Source organism: Cnephaeus nilssonii, assembly GCF_951640355.1.
Source record: "Cnephaeus nilssonii genome assembly, chromosome: 4".
Lineage (NCBI taxonomy): Eukaryota > Metazoa > Chordata > Mammalia > Chiroptera > Vespertilionidae > Cnephaeus > Cnephaeus nilssonii.
In genome coordinates this window covers 75870326-75895047 of record NC_137075.1, presented here as the reverse complement: position 1 = coordinate 75895047, position 24722 = coordinate 75870326, and the positions used below count along the sequence as shown (strand labels likewise).

The following is a 24722-nucleotide window of genomic DNA, read 5'->3' as shown; positions in this document are numbered from 1 at the left end:
ACTACTATTATTTTCTGTATTTACACTTATTTTACATAAAAAAAAGATTTCATGTAGAAATCATTTTGTAAGCTTTCTTGCATTATTAAATAGTCTTTGAAGACATGACTTTTAAGGGCTGCATAAATATTCCTTCATGTAGCTATTATTCATTTTAGAACTGATGCCTTTTTAGGTTGTCTGCAGTTGGGGCAATTATAAAGACTGCTGTTCTCATGCAAATTTATAATCATTTCTTTAGAATAATTTCTAAGAGATGGAATTCCAGATCAAAAAATGTGGATATAATTTGGGGGGCTTTGGACACAGACTGCCAAATTGCCCCAGGGAAACTTTATGCCGATTTAAACTCCAAGCAGCATTCTAGAGAGTGCTCTGACGCCCTCCTTCTTGCCAGCACACCAGAGTGCTATTGAAAAACCAAGAGTTGAAGCAACAGACCTTCGAGGAGGTGGGATTGGCCAACTAGCCAACTAACCCATCATTCTCTTACCTGAGCTTCCATGCGCGCTCGGCGCTCTTCCTCCTCCTTCCTCTTTCGCATGTTTTCATTCTCTTGTTTGGCTTCTGACACAGCTTGGAGAAACTGATCGAAAATGCCAAAGAACTCATCTGGCTGCATTTTGCCAGCCTCTTCCCCAAAGTGTTTCACTGCTTTAGTAAACTGGAAAAAAGGAGGTTTTAGTAAGTCCGGTGTTCCACCATCAAATCTAAATCCCTCTAGCACTCAAGCTCAAGCTGAGCCAAATTTAACTTGCGGGATTTGAGTGAGCCTGCATTTATCTTTGGCTGCCACATGTGTCTATCAGTCATTTTTATTTTTATTTTATTTTTATATTTTTTAAAATATATTTTATTGATTTTTTACAGAGAGGAAGAGAGAGGGATAGAGAGTTAGAAACATCGATCAGCTGCCTCTTGCACACCCCCCACTGGGGATGTGCCCGCAACCAAGGTACGTGCCCTTGACCGGAATCGAACCTGGGACCTTTCAGTCTGCAGGCCGACGCTCTATCCACTGAGCCAAACCGGTTTCGGCTATCAGTCATTTTTAAAGTAAAAGAATTAATACTCCTCGACTTTTGAAACCATTTATTCTTGTCTGCCTCATTTCAGCTTAACATCTATGATTACCTCCTATGACTTTTTATTAACTAAACAGTAGTAAAAACAAGAAAGCAAAATATCATAAGGCAGAGCACTCAAGACATAAAACTAATAGCAAACTCAGCAGGGGTAGGGAAACTTGTACTTTTAACTTTTCTTTGAAGTAGTTTAATATCATTTATTGGTGCCATATGGTCAATATCAAAAACAAATGGGATCCAGTGCTTGTTAGATGCTCTTTCTAATAATAAATAATGCTATTATTATCATATTTCCTGGGCCTCAATTAGAAAACAATAACTGATTATTAAGGGAGAATTTAAAAAATATATTAAAATATATGTATATGATAAAATAGTATTTTCAGTCTTTTTAGTTTTAACTGTTTCTAATTTTAGTTTTTCTGGCAGTTATCTTCATAACTTGAAATCACATGCTTCTAGGAGTCAGCGTCATTACGATCATCCAAATATGTTCAATGCTGGTCAAATTGTTGGTTAGACTTTTTCTTTCTCTGTAATGGTCTAAAGCTGTTACTCTTAAGCTACTAAGAATGGTGTTTCTAGGTTCAAAGTGAAGTAAATGATCACTCCCTATGCCTGTTTCACTACTTAAAAATTTCCAGAACTTTTTTTTTCATATTTAGACCATAAAGTTTATGCAGTTCCATCACAAAAGTTTCTAACTACTTTTATTTTTTTTTTGCATGACTTGCCTGATTACTATGGTTTTCTGATATTTCAGTGATACCATCTACCTAAAGGAAATGTTTTCAATATTTAGTCTCTTTTTATATTTTTATCCCACCCTCCAGTTTTATTGAGATATAATTGCATACAGCACTGGTATCCAGTGTAATGACTTGACTTACAGTATTTGTGAAATGATTACCATAATAAGTTTAGTTAAAATCCATCATGTCATATAGATACAAAAAAAGAAAAAAAGGAAAAATATATTTTTCCCCCTTGCAATGAGAACTCTTCAGTCTACTCTCTTAACACCTTTCAACCCCAGCACACAGCAGTGCTCACTACAGTCATTGTGTTTAGAACATCACATCCCCAGGACTGACTTATCTGAGTGGATGTTTATACCTTCTGACTACCTCCCTTCAATTTCCCTTCAATATATATTTTTTAAAATATATTTTATTGATTTTTTTACAGAGAGGAAGGGAGAGGGATAGAGAGTTAGAGACATCGATGAGAGAGAAACTAATCAGCCGCCTCTTGCACACCCCCCACTGGGGATGTACCCGCAACCAAGGTACATGCCCTTGACCGGAATCGAACCTGGGACCCTCCAGTCCGCAGGCCGATGCTCTATCCACTGAGCCAAACTGGTTTTGGCTTCCCTTCAATATTTATTCTTAAATAAACAGTTTTTAATTATGTTATACACTGAGTGGCCAGATTATTATGTGTTCAGAGATCATAATAATCTGGCCACTCAGTGTATATGTGTATGTGTGTGTGTGTATATATATATATATATATATATATATATATATATATATATATATGATATTTTATAAATGTTATTTCATATCTTTAATTTATAATAAAATATTCCTTTACCACTTTTCCGTCACTGAGGAGTTGTTCTCAGTGTTTTACATATTTGGAAATATTCTATTAGAAACCAGAGCTCTTTAGGAAAAAACACAACATTCTTCACACACCACATACAGCACTCCAGCTTGTTCCATGGTTTTATAAGCTCATTTCTAAAAGCTCTGGTATGAACAAAATGGCAATAGACAGCCTACAATTGTGTTTCTAAAACAGTCAAGTTCATGCACTCCAAGCCATCCTGAATGATCTTTTTATCTAGGAATTCTAGTGTTGATGAAGTCATATATATTTTTATCTTAGAAACATGAAGAAAACTAGTTCCAGACTAAAGTTCCCACGCTAAAATAAAGGGAAAAAAACACACACTGTGTATTTGTGTGTTTAAATAAAAGATTAACTATCCAGTTGATTCCTACAAAAATGTTTGAGCCCTTGATGAAGTAGGTACTATATGCCCGGTTTGGGGAGGGAGGTCCCCTTCCTTACCGAGTGTGTACTTCAAGTGGTGAGGCATACACAGACAGGGAGGGGCTATCCCGGTGGAGGCTGCTGGCATAGTTGACCTATCGCATTCTTCAGAGGTTGGACCTCTAACAGCAGTCATTGAAGATGTATTGTCTTTCCATTTATGTAATAATGTTGGAAATGGGGCTGAATGTTGAGACTACCTAATGTATCTCCTTCTTAATTTTAACCAGTATGTGTGCACACTTACAGAACAAGCATCCAGTTCTATAGCTGAACACGTGACCACAGAAAAATGACATCCATTACTCAAGTTTCAAAGGAAAGATTCAAGTTAAAGTGAAATTTGTGGTAATTGAGAGATGGGTGTATAAAAGTACTTAATAGGTCAGGGTAGAGGCTTAATATAATTTATAAACAACGAGAAAGAAAATGAGAGACTATATGCCTATATATGTATTATGAAGATGTATATATTTTGGAAGAGGAAATAACGAGAGAGAGAGAGAGAGAAAGAGAGAGAAAAGGGGCAGGAGAATTTAAAGGTCTTAATAATTAACCAACACAAATTTTTCCTTTATAAAAATACAAAATTTAAAAATAGCAAAAATTATAAAAAGAAATCTTATTAAAAAGTATTCATCTGGCAACAAAACTTAAGAGGATTAAGAGACACCTCATTTAATAAGTTCTTGTTTATTTATTCTGATTGTCTTTATTGTTTATCATTTGTCATGGAATTATCTATTATTGCACAGCAATTATAGTTTACAGACTCCTTCTTGAAAAAAAAGTCAATTCCTAAAAATAAAAACATATTTTTACAAACTTTTAGTAGAATAAATTACTCTAAATGTACACTCCACTGTGAATACTATATGTGGGCCATCCTCTGCCCTGTTGAACTTGGCATAAGTTCTGCTAGAGATTCAAGAGGGAGTATCCTGTCCTCCCGAGCATCTCAGGAGAGCATACTGAGGCACACGGTCTTGTCACACCTGATCTCACATTTCCTGACTTTAGCTTTCATAATCTCTTTTCTGTTTTCCAGCGATAAGTACTTTGACCCACTATTAATCAATAGAAAAGTGTCTTAGTTAATTTACTGGTTTTACACCATTTGGATACTTCATAGTCTTGCTAAGTTAAAGGCAACAGAGGCCAGGCAGACAAAAGGGTGTGTTTTAATTGATCACAGCCTGAGGGGGGTGGGGGAGAAAATATGCTTATAGTATAATATAGGAAAGTGCCAGCCCTGTGCACGGGGAAACTTACCAGATCTTTAGCTTCTGCTAGAAGATCTTCAACATCAGAGAAGCTGAAGCTGGCCACTGTGATGAACTGGCTGACAACGGACACAAACTTGTCTCCAGGCTGCGGGGGCTGAGTCTTCTGATATTCCAGCTCCTTAAACCCAGGAAAAGGATAATGTCAGTGTAGGCCTTGAATGCAGACACACCTTGTCTCATTCTCCATATGCTCACATTCAGTAAGTCAGAAACCTGCCTTCTGCCCACCGTGCTAGGCCATGCCCATGTGCACACATATTTGCAACAGCCATTTATTCAATCATCTGCATACTGTATCGGTGTAACTCCTTACACTGGCTTAAACATAAGCAGATTAGTATCTGGATAAAATTAATAGAAGTTAAACAAGAACTCTGCTTCTTTGATTTTTTTTTCCTTTCTCCCTCTGCCAAACCTACTTAGTTCCCAAACCAGGATATCTGGGTAGGTAGGATTTCAACTGCAGCTACCATTTTCCTTCTTGTCCACCCAGTGATTCAGTTTTTGTGAACAGACAGGTGAGGAGTATCAGTGCCTTGTTAATTATCCATATTCTCCGTTACCATGGTGATGAACACACATTATTCAAATTTAATAATTAATTTCAACCTTTACCAGATGCACTTCCTTACTTAATCCCACAAAACCTCAATGAGTGAGGCATTGTAGAGGGTTTTAAATCCTTGTGCAAAGTCACATAACTGATGTATGACAGGGTCAGAATTTGAACTCAGGTCTGCCTGACTCCAGAGCCTCAGTAACAACGATGCTGTGTAACAATGGACGTAATCCGGATCTATTTCCTTCTTCACCTGCTTTGGCAGAGGTGCCAACAAGCAGGTGTGTAGAGGTCACAGGCTATGGGCTCTGACTCAGCTCTACCACTGATTTGGTTCTCATCTGTGACGAGTGGCCTGGGCCTCAGTTTCTTCACTTGTAAAAGAAGGGCAGTATCTATATCACCATGAGAGTCAAATAAAATAACAGAAGTGGAAACTCATAAACTATGGAGCTTGCTCTGATGGAAAAAATGGCTACAATCCTAGCACTTTGGAAACTTAGCATTGTTTGTGTGCGAGAGACGTAGACGTGACGGCAGTTTTAAAGTGTTTCATTAGTGTAACAATATAATCACCTTTTGCCAACCACAATTAGGACACATGAACATTTACGTTTCCTTCCCATGCTGCCTCTTGACATTTAAGCTGCTGGGGGTGGGGAGGGGAGGCTTCTGGAGCCCCTTTCCTATGAAGAGTGTGTGACAGTGTACATGACCCAGGGCCGGAGAGATTTCAGCAAAACTACCTTTAATAAACCCCAAACACAAAACTTCCTTGCCCCGCCCCGCCCCGTGCCTTGCTGTGAAGTAGCTCTCAGCTCAGTTTCGAGTGTCAGAGCGCCCATGGTCAGGCTGTAGGGCGGTCATGACTGCCATTCCAGCTCAAGAAAGCCTTCTCCCGGAAGGAAGTAAAACAGCCTCGTCCCAAGTGGCCCTTCTCCGTTGGGCTCTGAAAGCCGAGGACGTCCCACGACTCCCCCAGTCTCGCCCACGGGGGCTGGGAGGAGAGTTCACTCCATCAGTTCATTGGCTTTTCTTTTTAAACAGCTCCCCCGCCTCCCCAGGGGGAAAAGAAAACCTTACGTGCTTCTTTGTTTACTAAAAGCCAACGGAAAAGATTAGACATTATAACTTCAATATTTGTTGAGCTATGTCTTTAATGAAGTCAATTCCTTTCTATGGCATCGTTTTGAAAAGTATTTGAGAGAGGGGCACCTTTCCAAGCTGCTTGTGAATCGGCCTCCCTCACCGAGTGCCAGACCAGAGCTACGTCCATTCTCCTGAGCAAAGCTCCTCACCCCTGACCTGCTCCTCACTGACGGGGACATCCGTGCAGCAGCTGGTGGCACTGTGCCATCACAGCCATGGTCTCCCACCGCCTCTAGCGGTCTGACCTGCTTCCCTCCTGCTGAGGCCTGGGCCAGGTTGTCTGAAACCCTGGACATCCTCCCTCCCATGCGCCTAGGTCTACCCTGCTTCTCAGCATAGCTCATGCCATCTCCTCCAGAAAGGAAGCTTCCTCTAACTAACACATGCCCGTCATTCCCAGCCTCAGCTAGCCGAAATTCCCCCTTCTTCCCGAAGCCACCTTGGCCATCACCGTGCTTTTCTGGAGGTGGCCACAATGGGTAAACGTGATGCTCTCTGGACTGACTGCTTTTGGCCATTGCAACACCTAGACAGCAAAGGCTCCAAATCGTCCCGACCCCTCGCCTTGAGAATGGACTGTACCCCCAAGTGTCTGCTCAATACACACTCCCCAAACACAACAGCGAAGTTCCCTGACTCTACGGAGAGAGCACACATCATTTATTAACAGGACGGGAACACTGTGAGGATCCCTGAAGATTATCTAGTCCAGCCCACGTTAATGAGCCCTGCCCGCGCCCCCCCCCCCCCCCCCCCCGGGCAGGAAACCCTGCTGCCTGGCTGAACACAACCTGCCTTTGCTTCTTTAGTGTTGCTGTTTTGTTTTAAGTCAATAACTGTTTATGCGGGCACACCACATGCTGGATATCACCAGCACCAGACGTAGTTGACGATACGGGGAATTAGAAAAGAAACACACACTCACCATCTCCACCGCTTTCAGGCCACTTCTCAAGGTGCTTATTTCTTTGTCCAGCTCCGTCATGCTGTTACAAAGAGCAGCATTTAGTAACGAACATGTGACTTACATGTATTAAATATATGATGGCTTTAATATTTCATGCTTCAATGTTCAGATTTCACAGAAAGACAACACCATTTTAAACTTGTGGAATTATGTTGTTTTTTTTCTTTTCCACAGCCAACAGATCTGTTTTAGTATAGGTTAAAAATAGCAGAATAAAAATATCTTTCCATATATACAAAAATATTCCATGTTTGAATCTCAAAGATATCACTTAAGCAAATCAGGCTATGTGAAAATGAATGTTTTGCCATGTGTGTCCCCCTTTGAACAAGTCAAAGAAGCGAGCTTGTCCACAGCCACAGCCACACTGTGCTCTTTATAATTAGTGTTGCTTTTCACTAAAGCTCCAAGTGATGTGAAAATTGCAAGGTGATGGCTTAAATTTCAATCAACAATTATTTTTCTTAAGGTTGTACTAACTAGTTTTTATCTTTAAAAACAAAAACAGAGAAAACTCCCTGGACTTCTTCCATAACACTTTCTATTTAACGACTTTTAAATTAGAGAATATAACCGATAATTCACATGTAAACAAATTCACCAACACTTCATTTTTAACTTCATGTCTTACATGGTACATTTCTACCAAACTCTACAAACAGAGAGAAAGCCTGCTTATCATGCTTTTCAGATTCACTACAAATATATATATATATATATATATTTTAAAAAGGCCAAAAGTAGGAGGAGAGAGAACAGCAAGGGAAATTGCCTGCTCCTCAGTCTCTGAAAAGTGGTGTGAAGTTTGTGGTAAAAGTTTGGCTACCTTCCATTTTTTATTTTTAGTGCCTTCATTTGCATAAGGACTGCTTTCCATTAAAAGGTTGCCTTGGTTTCTGGGAGTGTGTGTGCACATGTGAAAGCTACCAGCTACGCCCTGACATTAGTCTTCTATTTGCCTACCCATCTATCCTCACTTACTACCTACATTTTAATATAACTGCCTTTGAAAAGTACTAGTGAAACCACATTCCTTAACTCATAATGCATACTCTAAATAAACCCATGATGAGGTCTTGTGGAAGTTAAGCACCACATGGGGGAGTACTCCAAAGGAGCTAGCATACACACATGTATTCAAAACCATGTTACACATCTGAGTGATTTGGATAAGATTCAAACTTCACTTCATATACTAGTATTCAGGGTAAAGCAAGCAGAAGGACCCCTTTCAGGCAAAGCTAACTGAGTCTCTCAATGGCTAAGGCACAGTCCAAGTGATATGAAAACTAAAAATTTCACTGTACTTACTTTACTTTTGCTGCTTGAGGAATGTCCCGCAGTTCTTCATTGAGGTTGAGAACCTTGGGATATTTATTTTCCACTATAGTTATGAGATAGTGCAAAAGTGTAATGTTCCTACAATTAAAGAAGAATATTAATCATGATTAATATCTGCATATAATTTGCACGTTCAAGCGGTTGAACCCACAAGAATGCTATATTCCTGCATTAATTTCAAATTTTGGAGGTTCCTATAAGGCAAGGCTTCTCAAAAGAAGGGGATATTGGGAGAGCTTACATGAAATTTATATAAACATATGTCAAAAGGAAGCGTACATCTTCTACAAGGGAAGGGCAGGGGATAGGAATTACTTCTAAGGCCCATAATGAACAGCCTTCAAAATCTGGGTGATTGAAATGAAGCTGAACCATTACCATTGGGGGCATACCCTCACAGTGCATCCGCCCAAAGAAGAGGTGTGGCCGGAGAGTGCATACCAGGCAGGGTGGGGACTGAGAGATGTTTAACCCACTAATGAGGATAGCTATTTCAAGTCTAAAAGTACAGAGCAGCAACTCACTGATGACAATTACTGATAGTTCTCATTTACAGTTTCTTTGAACTCCATGATAACTGTTTTCCCCTCTGACTTATTTGCTTTGCTGTTGTGGCAAAGGGTGGTCAGAGAGTTAGAAAGCTCCCAATTTTAGGGCTGGGCCTGGATGTGGGCCAGGACTGCGCCATCATGGATATGATGTCCTGGCAGCCAAGAATCCACTTCCCAATTTTAGCAACACTTCAGCTCCTAACTGCATACCCCCCTTCCCTCTTCAGTGGTGACAGGCCTGAACCCTCACTGACCTGGGTTGAAAAGGTAGGCGTCTCAGAACACTGTTAGGTAAAGCTGTGGTAGTCTGGCCCTGTTGTCCCTGACTCCACTGCGTGCTATAATCACCTGGACTTGATACCTGGGCCCAACTAAGAGTCATTTAATTGGAATGAGGTGGGGCCAGGTGTGGGTATTAATTTTTTTTTAAATTAACCCTCACCCAAGGATATTTTTTCCATTGATTTTCAGAGAGAGTGGGAAGGAGGGGAAAGGAGGAGGGAGAGAGAGAGGAGAGAAATATCAATGTGAGAGAGACACATCGATGGGTTGCCTCCTGTATGCGCCCCCACTGGGATCAGGGATCGAACCTGCAACCCAGGTACGTGCCCTTGACTGGGAATTGAACCTGCAACCCTTCAGTGTGTGGGCTGTTGCTCTAACCACCACGCCGCCAGGGCCAGGTATGGGTATTTTTTAAAAACTCTATAGTGATTTTAACAGCCAGGATCAAGAACTACTAGTCTATTGAAAGTTATCATAATCAGGACACAATGCATTTCTTTTAAAATATTTCCATAATTCTTAGATGGTTGCTAATTCACAATGCTGTCACAACAGCCCACTCACCTCTAGCTCAAGTAGCAGCTGCCACAGTTTTCTCTTCCACAACAGTGAAAACCACTCTAATTACCCTTGCAGCTTCAGAGTCAATGTAATACTGTTCCTGAGTCAACTGACTCACACGTAAAAAAAAATTCCCCTATTTTTTTTTTTTTTGCTCTCAATAATTAGAGAACAATTGTTCAGCAAAGTAAAACAGTGGTTAAAAATTCCAGCTGTATCACTGCACGTCAACTTTGCAGTTCCCAGAATCTACGTGATTATCTGCCCATGTGGAGCAGCCTGAGGGAGCAAATTCCCAACCACCGTCAAAAAAAGGGAAAAGCCATTTTTCTTCATTATTTCAGAGAAATGCTTTGTTATTTAGAAAAAATTAAATTTAACTGACCACATATACCTTTCTTAGTATAGAAAGATTTAAAACCAGATCTGAGACCTAGCTGGTTTGGCTCAGTGGATAGAGTATCGGCTCACAGACTGAAGGGTCCTGGGTTTGATTCTGGTCAAGGGCATGTACCTCGTTTGCAGGCTTGATTCCCAGCCCTGGTTGGGGTGCGTGCAGGAGGCAACCAATCTATGTGTTTCTCTCTCTGTATCTCTCCCCCTCCCTCCCATTCTCTCTAAAAAAAAAAAAAAAAAAATCAATGGGAAAAATATCCTTGGGTGAGGATTAACAAAAAATAAAAATAAAACCAGATCTGAGCTTCCATATATGTTTGTTATCCAAATAACACCTCATTGGACTGAATATACATACTTGGAGAATAAGAAAACAACTCAGGCGCACATTCGATCATCCTCTTGTCATGACCAGAAACAAGCCTTTAACATAGAGTGATTGCACCCTTCATGCTCACTGCCCCCCCTCCCTTGTGCAGTTCGATTAGATTCAATGAATATTTAAAGAGTGCTTATGGGCAAGGCCCTCTGCTATGCACTGTAGGTTTATTAGACACTGTGCTACTTCAGGGGGCAAATATTCACAAGCAGAGAGAGGGGAAAAAGAAAGAGATCAGAAATGCTTTCATTTTATTTGTTTTGAAAAGGCTTGTGGAGTAGATAAAATCTGTAACTTCAATAAGCAGTTCATCCCACAGTAAGGGTCAGGTTATCAGTAAGTTGGGGAGGGCAAAGGGTATCAGAGGCTTGTGTGTGTGTGTGTGTGTGTGTGTGTGTGTGTGTGTGTGTGGTGAGGGGGGGGGCAGAGGGGGAGAGGTAGAGAGACTGGGAGAACAGGACTGACTGGTGGTGAGGGTTTCTGTCCTACCCAACTTGCAAGCCCAGGTGAAGAGAACACCCTTCCGTAAAGAGGTGGCTGCTCCTGATATTGTAAGTACAATGCCACAGTTATTTACTACAACCCCTAAATAAGACCTGTTTTTTGTAGTGTAGAGCTGCAGACAGAGCAATGACAGGTGTCAAATACCTGTAAGGCCAAATACCCTTCTTGCTGTGACCTTGGGCAAGTGGAATGAGTGCCCCAGTCTCTTTATCTGACAGCAGGTGATGCAGCACTTGGCCCGTGTCCTTCACAGGCTGTAGTGACAATCAATGTGGAAGTGCCCGAGAAAGGATCAAGTGCTTACAGTAAAAACAAGGGGCCGTGAGAAAACAACAGCTCTCCTCTGTTCATCCATCTCTGCACAGCGCAAGAATAAGGCTGGGCCCCTCAATTTAACGCATTATTTCCTATGGATTTAGAGTGGTCATAACGCTCTGCCTCAGTAAGCCTCACTAGTTAGGAATGATTAGGGTGAACAGCCCACATATTTTACAAAAGAATGAAGGTACAGAGAAGTTGATTTTAGAAACAGCTATGCATGTTTCTTTGAAGTCAGTGAGAACCTTAGAGACACGTGGCTCTCAGGGAGAGGAGACTTAATGTGCTAATGACCATTCCTGCTAATGACACCAGAGCATTTCCACACCTCAGTGTCTCCAACAGTCCACCTGAAACCCACTTTCTAGGAAGCACTTTAACGAGCCTTGGGATGAGCAGCTGAGCACCAACAGCCAAGAGACATTTACACCATACTTTTTTTCACAAAGCTGCTAGCGTCAGTGTGAAAACCCAGCATGCTTCAGGTCTATCGCCAGATGTCAGGTTTTGAGCCTTTTCCCTGCAACACAGGTCTCTGTGGGGGTAGTGACTGGGAGTCATGCACAGACTAAGCAAACACTGGTCTTGGTCCCTTTCTTGATCTGGCACTAGTTACACAGATGTGTTCAATTTGTGAAAATTCAGCAAGATGTACATTTATAATCAGTGAATTTGTCTTTAGTCTAAATGAAAAGTTTACCTAAGAAAACCCAACAAACAAAAAACTTGGACTAGATGATATCCCTGTGGAGTGAAAATGGATGAAGGATAATGGCTCACTAGGAACTTGGGGGTACCCATGCTTGTGAGAGAGGAGAGAAGAGTGAGAGAGACAAGTGCACACTGGAGACTGCAGGATCAGAGTGTCCAGATTTAAGCCGTGGGTCCTCCAAGATCCCATACTTACTTGTCAATACTGGATTTTGTGTCAGCAATCTTGTTTAGGCTGGATATCTTGAATCCATATGCATTGCCTCTTTGGCCTTTATTCATGTAATTTCCAAATGCCAAAACCACTTCCAGCAACTGCTTCAGGGCACTGCTCCTAAACACCTCTTCTGAGCCAGAGCGGATCGCTTCAAAACAAAACATGCACAAACACAGCTATGACAACCGAGACTTTTCAGTGAAACCCATCCTAACTCCACACACCGAGTATGTATTGAAGATGCAAGATTGGGTTGTTAGATGGCCAGGGGCACTTTCGAAACACCCGAATTAGAAGCAAAGAGCAAGAGGACAGAGAGCTGGCTAACCCTGTTCAAGAGGCCCACAGGCAGTTGCACAATCCTATCCCTTTCCAGGGCTTTTCTTGGCTGATTTATCAACCAGAAGCAGTTAGAAATACACAGAACAGAAAGTGCACTTCCCACATTCCTTTGCAAACACTTTCTTGCCTGGTGTGAGTCAGATCAATAGGCTTACTGATCAATTCCATTGATAAAAACATTGGGTCAGTTGTGTTGCATGTTACAGCTTGCAGGTGGCATCAGGGATCAGGGCCCGAGCAGGGTCCCGGTTCCAGCCGGCCTTCTGGGGCTGTGCTCTCCAGCTGCCTCCACCACATTTCAAACATTTACAAATTTAATCGTCTCAAAATCAACCCACATTTATAGCTTCAAGTCTTCCCTTAGAAAAATTGAGTAAGGCCCTGTTGCAAGAAAGCTAATTAAAGGTTTGATGCTAGTAGCAGTCAAATATATTCCTCAGTAACACCATGGGGTCAAAATGCCAGTCCTGCAGAGGAGCCAGGAGGTGTGCTGTGAGCTCCAGAGCCCAGGCCAGGCCAGCGAGCCAGGTGCTGACAATAGGTAATCACCTGACAGAATCCCAAAAGATTTCGAGCAAAAACAACACCAAAGGAATCCTGTTTACTATATGCATTAGGATTGCACTTGGACATGGGCACTTAAAATGAACATCATTTTCAATCTGGGCGGCTTGATTTTGACTTTACCTTCCACTTTAGGTTTAACTTCTGCGACACGCTCTGCAAACTTCTTTTTGAAGTACAGCGACTGCAATCTTTGCTGATAATGATTAATTCTGTAAGAGCAAGTATAGACTAATGAGCATTCACTTAATATGTCTATGTTCACTCAATGGACTTGGAGGGGAGGTACCTCAGAGCCCTCTCCCCAACCCCAGACTCTCTGTTTCTCTCTCTCTCTCCTGGAGAGGAGCATGGGCATGAGGCGACTTTGCCTTGAGGGCCCACTTTTCTCGGACCTACAGGGGAACTGGGCAATTGCACCAGGGTCCTCCTCTCCAATCAGATTAGACAATGGCTGGCTGCAATTGACTAAAGACCCCTTCCCTTCCTCCAAGTCCCAGCAGTTCTTGAACAGAGAAGATATAAAAAAAAATGTAAATGATAAGACTCCCCATTCTGCTGCAAATAAAGGGCTGTTTCCTACACTTCTCTCCTGGATTCTTAACTTTCCACAAGTCTGCCTGTGGCAAAAGCACAGAGAAAAACTGCCTCCAGCACTTTCTCCTCATACCATCTTCTCCTCACTCACATCTCCAAATCTTCTTCCGTGTAGCTCCCTATCTGCTCCCTCAGGGCTGGCAAGCTCTGCCTTCCAAGATAGCAACTGGCTACTCGAGATAACAAGGATAGATTTGGCCTCTGGTCACCACCAAGGTTAGAAGCTCTAAGCTGCTGAGAAGGAGAGAGTGGACATTTTGGTCCAGATTTTCTGGAATCACTGCCTATCTGGCTCTCTGGCGGAAATTTCAGTCCAGTAGGACCAGGGATCAGCCCCTCCTCCAAATCTATACTATACAATCAGACAGACCTGGGTTTGTTTCCAGGTTCTCCCTTTATTAGGTGACCTTGAACAGGTACCTTAACTACTCTGTTAAATGGAAGAGAACAGCTCTGGACCTCACAGCCCTCCGGGCAGGGCTGACAGGAGGACTAAGCGAGATGATACACGTAAAGGTCTGGACAAAGACTATGTGGAGCTATTGCAGGTGGCCATCCGGTTTGTCTACACAGGTTGCTGGGCACACCTGTCAAAATTTCAAAACCATCCTTTGTCCTCCTGCAGTAGGCAAGTTGAGACAGAACAACAACAAAAATAAGTCTGGATTGGGCAGCAATGTGGAGTAAGAGGCATGTCCACCTTGGATACACATGTTGGCCTCTGGCACTCAGAAGTGCTCTGCCCCGGGCTGACTGAGAGTTTTAGGACTGCTGGTCCTTCTCTAGTGCAGAATCAATTCGCTAGGCCTGGGAGGGCACCTACATTCAACTCACACGCCAGAGTCAACTAAGAACAGTGGCTGCTGCAGGGACTTCTGGAGAAGGCTTGGAAAGCTTGCCAAGGCTCTGTGGGAAGAATGCCACCATCGATTAGTGATGTCTGCTTGTGTCATGATTCAACACCCAGACCTGGCTGTTCAGCTATGTGAGCTCCAGGTTGACATCAGAGTCTGTCCATCATTGAGATGGGGAAGTAGTAGGGAGAGTAAGAAACAATCCCCCAAAATCAGAGGTGAGGAGAAGGATGCTGAATGGAACCAGAAAGTTATGACCTGAATAGGTCTAAACTCATGAGTCAAAAAGCCCAGAAGTAGAGATAATTGTGAAGAAACCCTGACCCTGTCTCACCCATGGACAAGGACTCAAGCAAAACAAATTCCACACAACTCTGACTTGAAAAGATTCTGCAATTCAAAAAGGCTTCAACATGAAGCAAAAGTTTAACTTCCTTAGAGAGATAAGGGACGTCTTCACTTTTTAAGCATTTTTAAACTCACCGGCTCATCTCAAAGAGGAACCTGTCAGCCTTGGCCATCCGATCCAGCTCATGTTTATGTTCCTCCAGAAGGTCAATGTCACTTTTTTCAGGAACGAATTTCAAGAGCTAAAAAGGACACACAATATTAAAAGTGAGGTGTGTAACTTAAATTTCTTCAGTAATTTTTCACCCTTTCAGTTAATTTGTCCCAAGATGAAAGTTTAACTTTTGATTAATTTATAAGCTCTGCTTACAAGTGATTGTTAAGAAACACTAGAAATGACTAAATCTTTCCATTTTTACTTGAAAGTAGATAAATTGGTGTAAGATTCATTCCCGGCCCCTTTCTGTTCTGTCCTGCCTCTCAAACCAGAATGCGGCAGTTCTTCACCATGCCCTACTTCACACAGACCATCTGAGGGCCCTGGAGATCCCACCCTCTCATTAGATGATGGTTTAAACCAGGTCCAGAGAGGTTAGAAAACTTCCCCCAGGATTACAAGGCAAGAGTGTGTCATCACCAGAAACAGAATCTGGGTCTCTTGACGCCCAGCTCTACTCTTTTTTTCTATTACATCATGCTGGGATGAGTTATTCTATGTGTATTTTCCATTCATTTTGCTTATCCAATTCTCTCTCTCTCTTTTCTCTATGTAGAATTGGATGAGAGGAATGAAGTGGGATTTGAAGCTTTTAAGTCCATACTTTATTTTGGAGGAAGAAATGACATGGAATGTGGACTACCATTTAAACAGAAATACCATTTAAAGTGGAAAAAGTACTTCTTGTGTGTCTGATTTCCTTTAAAGGAACAAATATGTGTACGTGTGCACAGGCATGTGTGCTATTTTCTAGACCAAATGCCTGTGGGCGTTTAAAAAAAATTACACTGACCCTGTGGGCCCCAAGGTCCTCCCTAGAACTTGATGCTGACATTGGGTGCTCTATTTAGCAGGTTTCAAATGTTGGATTTAACCAGGCACCTCGAAAAAAGGCAGTCAGTATGTGTGTGACCAGCAGAGGAAGAGAAGTAGAATGACAGGGAAGGAGGCGAAGGGTGTGAGGGTGGAAGTGTATTCCAGGCAGTGTCTATCATGTGCCAGGGCCTGGCATGAGTGGCACAGCACTTATGCAGGTGGAAGAGCAGCTGGACCAGCAGTGGGGGAGGGCAGCAGTGGTCAAGGTTGGGGAGTAGCAAAGGCCTGTTAAGAAGTTCAGTCTTGCCCTGGCCAGGCAGCTCAATTGGTTAGAATATTGTCCTGATACTCTAAGGTTGCCAGTTCGATCCCCAGTCAGGGCACAAACAAGAATCAACCAATGAATATATAAATAAGTGGAACAGCAAATCGATGTTTCTCTCCTCACCCCCCACCCTTCTCTCTCTCTCTCTCTCTCTCTCTCTCTCTCTCTCTCTCTCTCTCTCTCTCTCTCTCTCTCGTCAATTAAATTAAAAAGTTCAGTCTTTATTTTGAGGATACTGGGATAAACTCAAAATCCTATGTAGGGGAATAAGTCTGCATTTTTAAGAAGATTACTGTGCCTGAAGAATGGAGGCAGAATTAGAAGGGATCGGAAGTATTAGGGGCTGGGATTAGATGGCTGATGCAGTAATCCAGGTGAGAGGATGGTGGCCTGGACAGGGCAGTGGAGAGATCCCACAGCTATTTAGGGGGTTTGAGTAGAAGTGGCCTGGCTTGTTGATGGATGGATATGGTAGATGAGAGTCAAAAGGATGAGCTACAGGCTTCTGATTGCGGCAATCTGTAACAGTGTGTACCAGGGAACCCATGAAGAGAAGGCTCATGACGGGTGGGCGGGGAGAAGGTGAGTTTAGAGTTCCAAATATGGCAGGAGAAGCAAGTAGTGATTTCTAGTAGGCAAGAGGACAAGTGGGTATGAAATCCGAACCTGTTAGGAAGAGGAAGCATTAGTATTGGTTGTAATTGCTTGGAAGTGAGGCAACCTGGACAGCCATCGAGAGAAAAAGAGCAGGGCTCCAGAGAAGCCAGCATTTAAGGGAAGAGGACAAGAAGCACCTTCAAAGGAGGCCGTGGAGGGGCCACTGTGGAGTCCCAGGACCAAAGGAGGAAGGCGTTTCATCAGGGAGCAAGTGCCATCAGTGTCACACCGAGAAATCAAGGAAGAGAAGGCTGCCAAGTGCCCTGGCTTTGGCAACAGGAATGTGAGTCCTTGGTGAGAACAGCTCTGGGAGGTGAGGAAGACGACTGCAGTGAGTAGAGGAAGAGTGAATAGGAGGTGAGTGGGGACAGACTTTCAAGAACTAGGGCTGCGCCCAAAAAGAGAGAGGACAACAGCAGATGGAGATGTGGGGTCTTAAGAGGCATGTGTTGAAAAGCTGAGACTCAAACAACTTACATGTCCAGAGGCAGAGGTGAAAGATCTAGGAGAGGGCAGAGTCTCTAATCTGGCTGGTCCCTGAACCAGGGACACCCCTCTTTCCCAATGGTGTGGCAGGGGCGGGGAGAAGAAAGTGGATGCTGGAGAGTTCATAGGTCTGATGGCCTGGCAGCTTCTGGCCATTTATGTTCCGCTGTTCAAACAGTGACAGTGGACTCTTCCTCAGTGTAAGGAGGGAAGGCAGTGGCAAGGGCGATGAGAAGGAAGAGAGAAAAAAAGGCTTGCTTCCCCACCTGACTTTGGATTTTTACCTACTGGGCAAGGAAATTCAGTTCTAGTCTCAGGTATCACCCCGAATCATGATGCTGAGCTCACAACTCTGCCCAGGATAACACGGCCACTAGCTCTCTTTCATTACGAGAGAATAGTAAGAGGAACATGCTAAAGGTACAGAACTTCTCAAAGCACGGATAACAGACTGTGTGTGGAGAGTTTTAAGAGAAGAGTTAGACAAACACCTGGGGGTGGGAGAAAGGTATACAGTCCAGGAGAGTATACTGACCTCATCTGATTTCTGAGCTCAGGAGCTAAAAGCAGGAGAGGAGGAAATGAATGTGGCTCATATGCAAGTCGCAGAGGAGGAAAGAGAGGCTGGCTCCAGCGCCTATCTGGGAGGGGAGAGTGTGGTATGAAGGAAAAGGGAACAGGAGGAATAGCAGATCAGGGAGAAAAGAAAGAGCACGAGACACAGAGTCACCGGAGAGACCAGGTCAGGGGTTCTCGGTGGCCAGATTCTGCTTCATAGACTGACTTTCTCACTTGTATTTATTTGAAGTACATTCTATTTGCACTGCAAGCCCTTTTGGCAAGATTTTGAAATCCTTTCCCTCAAGGAGGAATTGTGCTGGATGCAATTTCACAGTAAACAGATCTTGTGGAATTTAAACATGTGACCTTGTCGATAGGGGCTGAAGGCCTCAAGACTAAGGCAGCTTTCTGTGGCTCTTCACTCTGGGCAAGTGACTGCTGAGGCAGACAGCTGCCGAACGGGCCACCTGGGGGCGGGGACGGCAGAGGCGGGTCTGATGGTCTACAGTGAGGGAGGGAGGACTGCAAAATACTCTAAAAAATGAATCGGAGGCTTAGGAATTACTTTTAAACTATTTATACACAGAGCATCCCAATAGACTTGGAAACACAGTCACTATTTTGATAACTAAATCAAACCTATGCAAGGTTTCCTGTTGCAAAGCGTGAGCGTTTTCACCTCCGAACATTGCAGCTGCAGTGGCTTCAGGGAGGGCGGGTCCATTTGGGTGGAGACACCGCACTCATCACTCCTCCCTGCTTTGTGTCCCAGACCTTTCAGGACACCAGTGAGCACCACTGGAAATGCACACGCAGAGAGCACCCCATTGGGAGCAGCCCCGCCACCCAGGGTCACTGTTAGCAATGCAAAATATTCTTTTCCTCTGCTATGGGGAGCTGAGCACCCCTACAGGTGAGCCCTCAAGTTCAGCCTGGATTCATGATTCTTGTGTCCACAGTCAACCGTAGGTGTACATGGCTCTTACAAACATGGACCTTTTGACCAAAATCACTCACGGTCCCGAGGACAATGAGGCAAGCAGTCAGAACAGTTTAGGCCCAGACCACGAGACAGGTAATAACTCTAGAACATCTGCTAGCTACCGGCACTGTCACTTGGGGACACTGAACAAAGCTGCCGGACAGCACGCACAGAGCGCGTTGTAGAAACACTGCTCGAAGAGAGGCTAGGTCCCCACACCTTGACTTGCCCGCCAAGGATAATACAAATCATTATTATCTGCCAAGGATAATAATATCCGCCAAGGATAATAATAAATCATCTCCAAATACCACGAACAAGGATGTGTGCTGACTGCGGGTAAATCCATCCCAGGCTTGTCAGCTCTGGCAACCGAATGTACTGCCACATACGATGCAAGAAGCGTGCCATATGTCCTAGCCCCAAGGAATTGAAACCCCACCTTATGACATATGTGGATGTTTAGATGTAGATGGTAGTGCTAGGGGTTTAACAGTGGCTTCTGTGGTTGTGGGAATGGCAAGCCAAGACCAAGACACAAATTGTATTAAGGATCTAGCAAGGGTTAGTTTATATAGATTCTTGATATTCCTGTGAAACAGATTTTTCAGTAAATTTAATAGATATATATGACCTACAAAAGCATAATAACGTAATAGCAGTGGGAGGGACATGTTTGCTAAATGCTGGCATTGTGGATCCCAGGCACCTGACAAACATTATCACCTTGCTTCTCACCAATCATTTTGAGGAACATGGAGAGAATAAAGTCATAATAATTTCCTAATGGAAGCCTATGGAACCTGGGCTCAACCCCCTCAGTTCAGAGATGAACACATTATCTATCAGCAACAACCACTTTCCTCAGTGTCTTACTCCCTGCTGAAAGCTCGCCATCACTTGTGCTCTGAGAGACGTCTGGCAGCTCACCTGTTCCAGCATGTCCTTGGGCAGATCTTCCTGCTCATCCATTGTTAGAATTGCTCGTTTGATTTCATCATTGGATAATCTCAACCTGGAGAAAGAATATTTTATTTTGTTAACAATACTGCTTTGAGTATTAAACTTTAATGGAAGATAATTCACTTTGCTACTCCAGCTGCTGATTTTCAAATAACGTTTTGCTCAAAAATCTCTCAGTGAAAGCTTATTTCCTGACAACATTGCACCTAAAAATAGTATTTTGAAACTGCTCTAACATTCTTTCAGAGCTTTGTAATGCTCTGCTGACATAGCGAACAAAGCTGTTATGTTCTGTCGCTTAGGGATTAGCAGATGAGAAGTAGGGGCAACACCCATACACACCATTCTCTTTAATATATTCATGAACTTCAGGTGACAGCAGAAAACTAGAATCTTAATGTGATTATATATCAGGAGTGTGTAAAGCTTGCTGTCATATTAAAATGCATTTAAATAAGTTTAGAATCTATGTTACTAGTATTGTTAAAGATTGAACAATAGTTAACGTAAGTAATAAAACGTACAAACACTTCACAGTTGAGGAGTTTTCACATGTTATTTCATCTGAACTTCAAAATAACTCTAATGGTTCATTTTGTTTAATAGAGGAAGAAACTGAGGCTCAGAATAGTTAAGCAATTGCCCATGGTCAAACATATAGAAAAGTGTCAGTATCTCACACTAACCCAACATGCTTGATGCTAATCCCAAATTCTTTTTATAAATATTGCTTAGGGAAGGATTTAAGCAAAGACACAAATCTGTTTTCTATCTACAATAAATTTATATGATTTACTAATTTCATTAAGGATTTATGTCTTGATTATATCAGAACACCAAAATGTTAGCTGTAAAGAGTCATGATATTAAAACATACTTTGCCCTAGCCAGTTTGGCTCAGTGGATAGAACATCGGCCTGTGGACAGAAGGGTCCCAGGTTCGATTCCAGTCAAGGGAACATGCCTGGCTTGCAGGCTTGATCCCCAGCAGGGGGCGTGCAGGAGGCAGCCTATCAATGATTCTCTCTCATCATTGATGTTTCTATCTCTCTCTCCCTCTCCCTTTCTCTCTGAAATCAATAAAAATATATTTAAAAAACCCCCACAAACTACAAAAAAACGTACTTGCAGCCCTGGCCAGTGTGTTTAGTGGTTAGAGTGTGCCCCCCCGCCCCCCCAAACACACACACACTGGAAGGACACGGGTTCAATTCCTGGTCAAGGGCATGTACCTGGGCTACAGGTTCAATCTTTGGCCCCAGTTGGGGCATGTGCAGGAGGCAACCAAAACCAATTGATGTGTCTCTCTCACATCGATGTTTTTTTCTCTCTCCATCCCTTCCACTTTGTCTTAAAATCAGTGGGGGAAAAAATATCCTCCAGTGAGGATAAAAAAATAAAATAAAACCTCCTTCATTTTTAGTAGACACAACCAATAGTCATAACCAGATTATTAGCTGTAACAATCGAGTCATTCTTTTGTTTTATTTGTAAACATCTGACCCAGACTTATTTTTTTACATCTCACTTCCTTACAAGCTACCACTAATGTGGCATATTAACTTCATTTGATCTGTTCTTCTAGTCTAAGACCTTCAAGAAGAATAACTTTTAGGACTAAAGAGAAAGACATAAACACAAATATGGAGCAAAACATACAGCCCTCACAGGAAACGTTTGAGGACAGGGGACTTGACATTGGAAAGGCTAGTCCCCAGTCTTGGCTGATACTTCTTGGCCAGTGAGACATTGGAAAAAGTGTTTCTTTAGCCTTACTTTCCTCATCTATAAAGTAGGGGTAATAATAACTACACTTAAATGAAGGAGTGTGTGTAGAGGTGTATAAAGTGAAATAATACATGTAAACTGTTCAGCATAGCGCCTGGCTATAGAAGGGCTCAATACACTGTATGTATAGTCTACAAAGCAGACTTCTCTACACCAGAAAAAAGGGCAGCAATACTTATGCAACCTTAATAGTCATGTGCAGTTATCTGAGCATTAAACAGCGCATAGTAGGGTTATTATGGACACTTCCCAAAGTACTCTCATACCCATTATTTCACCAGTTTCCTCTCTGCACACACTACCCATTATGCCTGGGAGTGTTAAAATAGAATTAGAAGACGTGGTGTCTATTTTAGAGGTGGGAGAATCAACCGATAAGCTGAGGCACAGGCACACACATAGTACAGGTGTTTGCTGTGTTCTCAAAGACAGACAGACAGACAGAGGGCTGGAGAGAGCTAGGTGGACATGAAGGCCATCAGGGAGGAGCCCACTCTGACACCTCTGGATCATCCCCTCCTGTAGATTTTGACACAATCTCATTAAAACCATCCACCCCGCCATTTAAACGGAATGTTGTTTCATGTGCCAATAAGTAGGACAGGGAAGGAACACAAATTGGGGAATCCTAGTGTACTAATACCACTCTCTTCTATTTCATGTTTTCATATCCAAATAGAGCCTCTAGGCAACACACCCAGCCGTCCACATTCTAAAACAAGGCCCATTCTACCGCCTTGTCTGATTGTGGAAACATCAGAACTCCTGGGCTGTGGTCGGCATGCTGGACCTGAGCAGACTTCTACAGATTGTTTTAGTCAGTGCCCCATAAACATGGTATTCAGTGGAACATCATGAGGGAAAAGCCCCAAACTTAAGTGGAACAATTAGCCAAACTGGGCTGGGTGAAATGAATGACGGGAAAAAGTATCCCAGCATCGAGGTCTCCACCGCACAGGCCCGGGCAGCCCTACATCCCAGGACACCGAAGGCTCTCCAGTCGGTTAAGGGCAAACACCACGGTGCGGGCCTGTGAGGCCGAGGAAGGGAATGTTAGGGAAGGTGGAAACTGCCACTAATGGAAACCAACTGGCTGTGGAAATGTCTCTAGTCCTCAGGAGAAAAGCTCGGCTTATAAGAAAAAAATAAATTAGTCCCCTGTCCTTTTCACACTGCGTTGAAGAAACCATGTTAGGCTGCAGTTCTGCCGAGTTCCTTCTGTTTTGCATTTAAAAGAAAAGGAGTTGAAAATCAGAGAACAATACTTGAAGTATCAGACATGCATTTCATTAGCTCCCCATATGGAGTGCAGAACTCCTTGCTTTTGAAATTGTATATATTTATGCTCCTCAACCCCTTGAGAGGCTGTCTGGACTAAACACTAGCTCTACTTCGTAACAATTTTGGTTTCTCTTAATGTGGCCCACAAAGAGACTGGAGACTTTAATGGGTAGTACTTAAGAAAATCGACCTGTCAACATGCCGCCTAGCACGTGGCCTGTTGGAGCAGACAGAGAAACTCTACCTTGGGGAAAGAGGAGAAGGTATGCTGCCCTCCGGGATGGTTCCATAGGCTGCCGGGTTCTTAGTGTCATCTGTCATCACAGAATGAGCTGCTAATCTCTGTAATTTAAGGACCCTACCAGTTCTAGCCTTTTAATTGCTTTTAAAGCTCGGCAGCAGGGCTCTGGTGTGCTGGAGGGTGGCAACTTCTAAGACACCCACTTCAACTTTCTTTACAAGGCAGGAAACAAACTGGCCATTTAAAAACAGTATTTAAGTCTACCTTGCTCTACTCAAGTATTTAAAAAATGTGCCAAGAGAATTGGAACATCCAGGCGTAATTACAGTAAGTTAGGGATGGACGGCTACCTTAGCCTTAGCTAGGCCTCGGTGGATCTAAGCCAAATCCTCCTGCTTTAAAGTAGCGTTCTGTGGTTTACGGCACCCTGGCTGCCGTGCTAGTGAGCATCTGGAAAAAAGAATGGCAGGACACTTCATAAACGTGTTTTTAGGTGGGTTCATTTTGCAATATAAGCCAGCTTCCCAGTTTCTTCCTGTCTTTTATTTTTTCCCCTTTTGGAAGGTAGGGGTGATTTGGGGAGTAAAGCGGAGTGAATTGTAGACGGCCACATATCACCTACAGACACACAGCGGAAAAGTTGCTGCTTACCCTGCCCAGAGCCCAATGGGTTCTCATTCCATCCCCTTCTCAGGGTCCCTCATGGCCTGGAGCTTCTGATTCAAAACCTACCTTCCAGGCACTCTCTTCCTAGGAGCCACAGTGACCCCGGCCATTCATGCTGTGGGCACATAAAAAGGGCCTGTATCCCCCCCTTCCCGGCCCCTGGGATGGGAAGGGCTTCCTTTCTGTTTGTCTGATCAGCTCCAGACGAGACTGTGGCAGGTGCCTCTGACCAGAGTCCACTGCCTTGCAGTGTGTGGGTAAGGAAGAGCTTTGAAGGAGAACAAGCACTGCAGACATACACTCATTAAACGGAATACGCCCAGACTTCACTGGGGCGGAATTGGATGTAATGACTACCTTGCTAGGAATTAAATTCCTAGTCAGCGAGATAAGAAACAGAGAGGGTTGCCACCCTTTGGAAATGAAATAAGCAGAAAAGAAGAAAAATAGTAAGTGTGGAAAGGTAAGAAATCTTGACATCAACTTGGAAATGTTCCTACTCATTGTCCCCATGTATAAAATCAGTCTCCAGGTCCTGTTCAGGGTTTCTTCATCTCTCTCAACTCTGTCCCTTGTCTTCCCTGGGCAACAGAAAGAGCCTCCTACCCTCCGGCTCCAGTCCTTGACCCATTCCAACCTGTCCTGCACACGGAGATCA

General features: G+C 43.2%; 1 protein-coding gene across 8 annotated transcripts in view; it reads right to left on the bottom strand.

Moving 5' to 3' along the window:
* Positions 1–24722, bottom strand: part of DAAM1 (dishevelled associated activator of morphogenesis 1) — a 159814-nt gene that overhangs the window by 3421 nt on the left and 131671 nt on the right. For all 8 annotated transcript variants that reach the window (XM_079769870.1, XM_079769874.1, XM_079769875.1 and 5 more), the window contains 8 exons: positions 20056–20140; positions 15217–15323; positions 13406–13494; positions 12356–12524; positions 8425–8532; positions 7072–7132; positions 4425–4556; positions 494–664 (listed from right to left, as the gene is read on the bottom strand). In XM_079769870.1, the coding sequence (XP_079625996.1) occupies positions 494–664; positions 4425–4556; positions 7072–7132; positions 8425–8532; positions 12356–12524; positions 13406–13494; positions 15217–15323; positions 20056–20140 (922 nt within the window). The remainder of the gene's footprint in view (positions 1–493; positions 665–4424; positions 4557–7071; positions 7133–8424; positions 8533–12355; positions 12525–13405; positions 13495–15216; positions 15324–20055; positions 20141–24722) is intronic.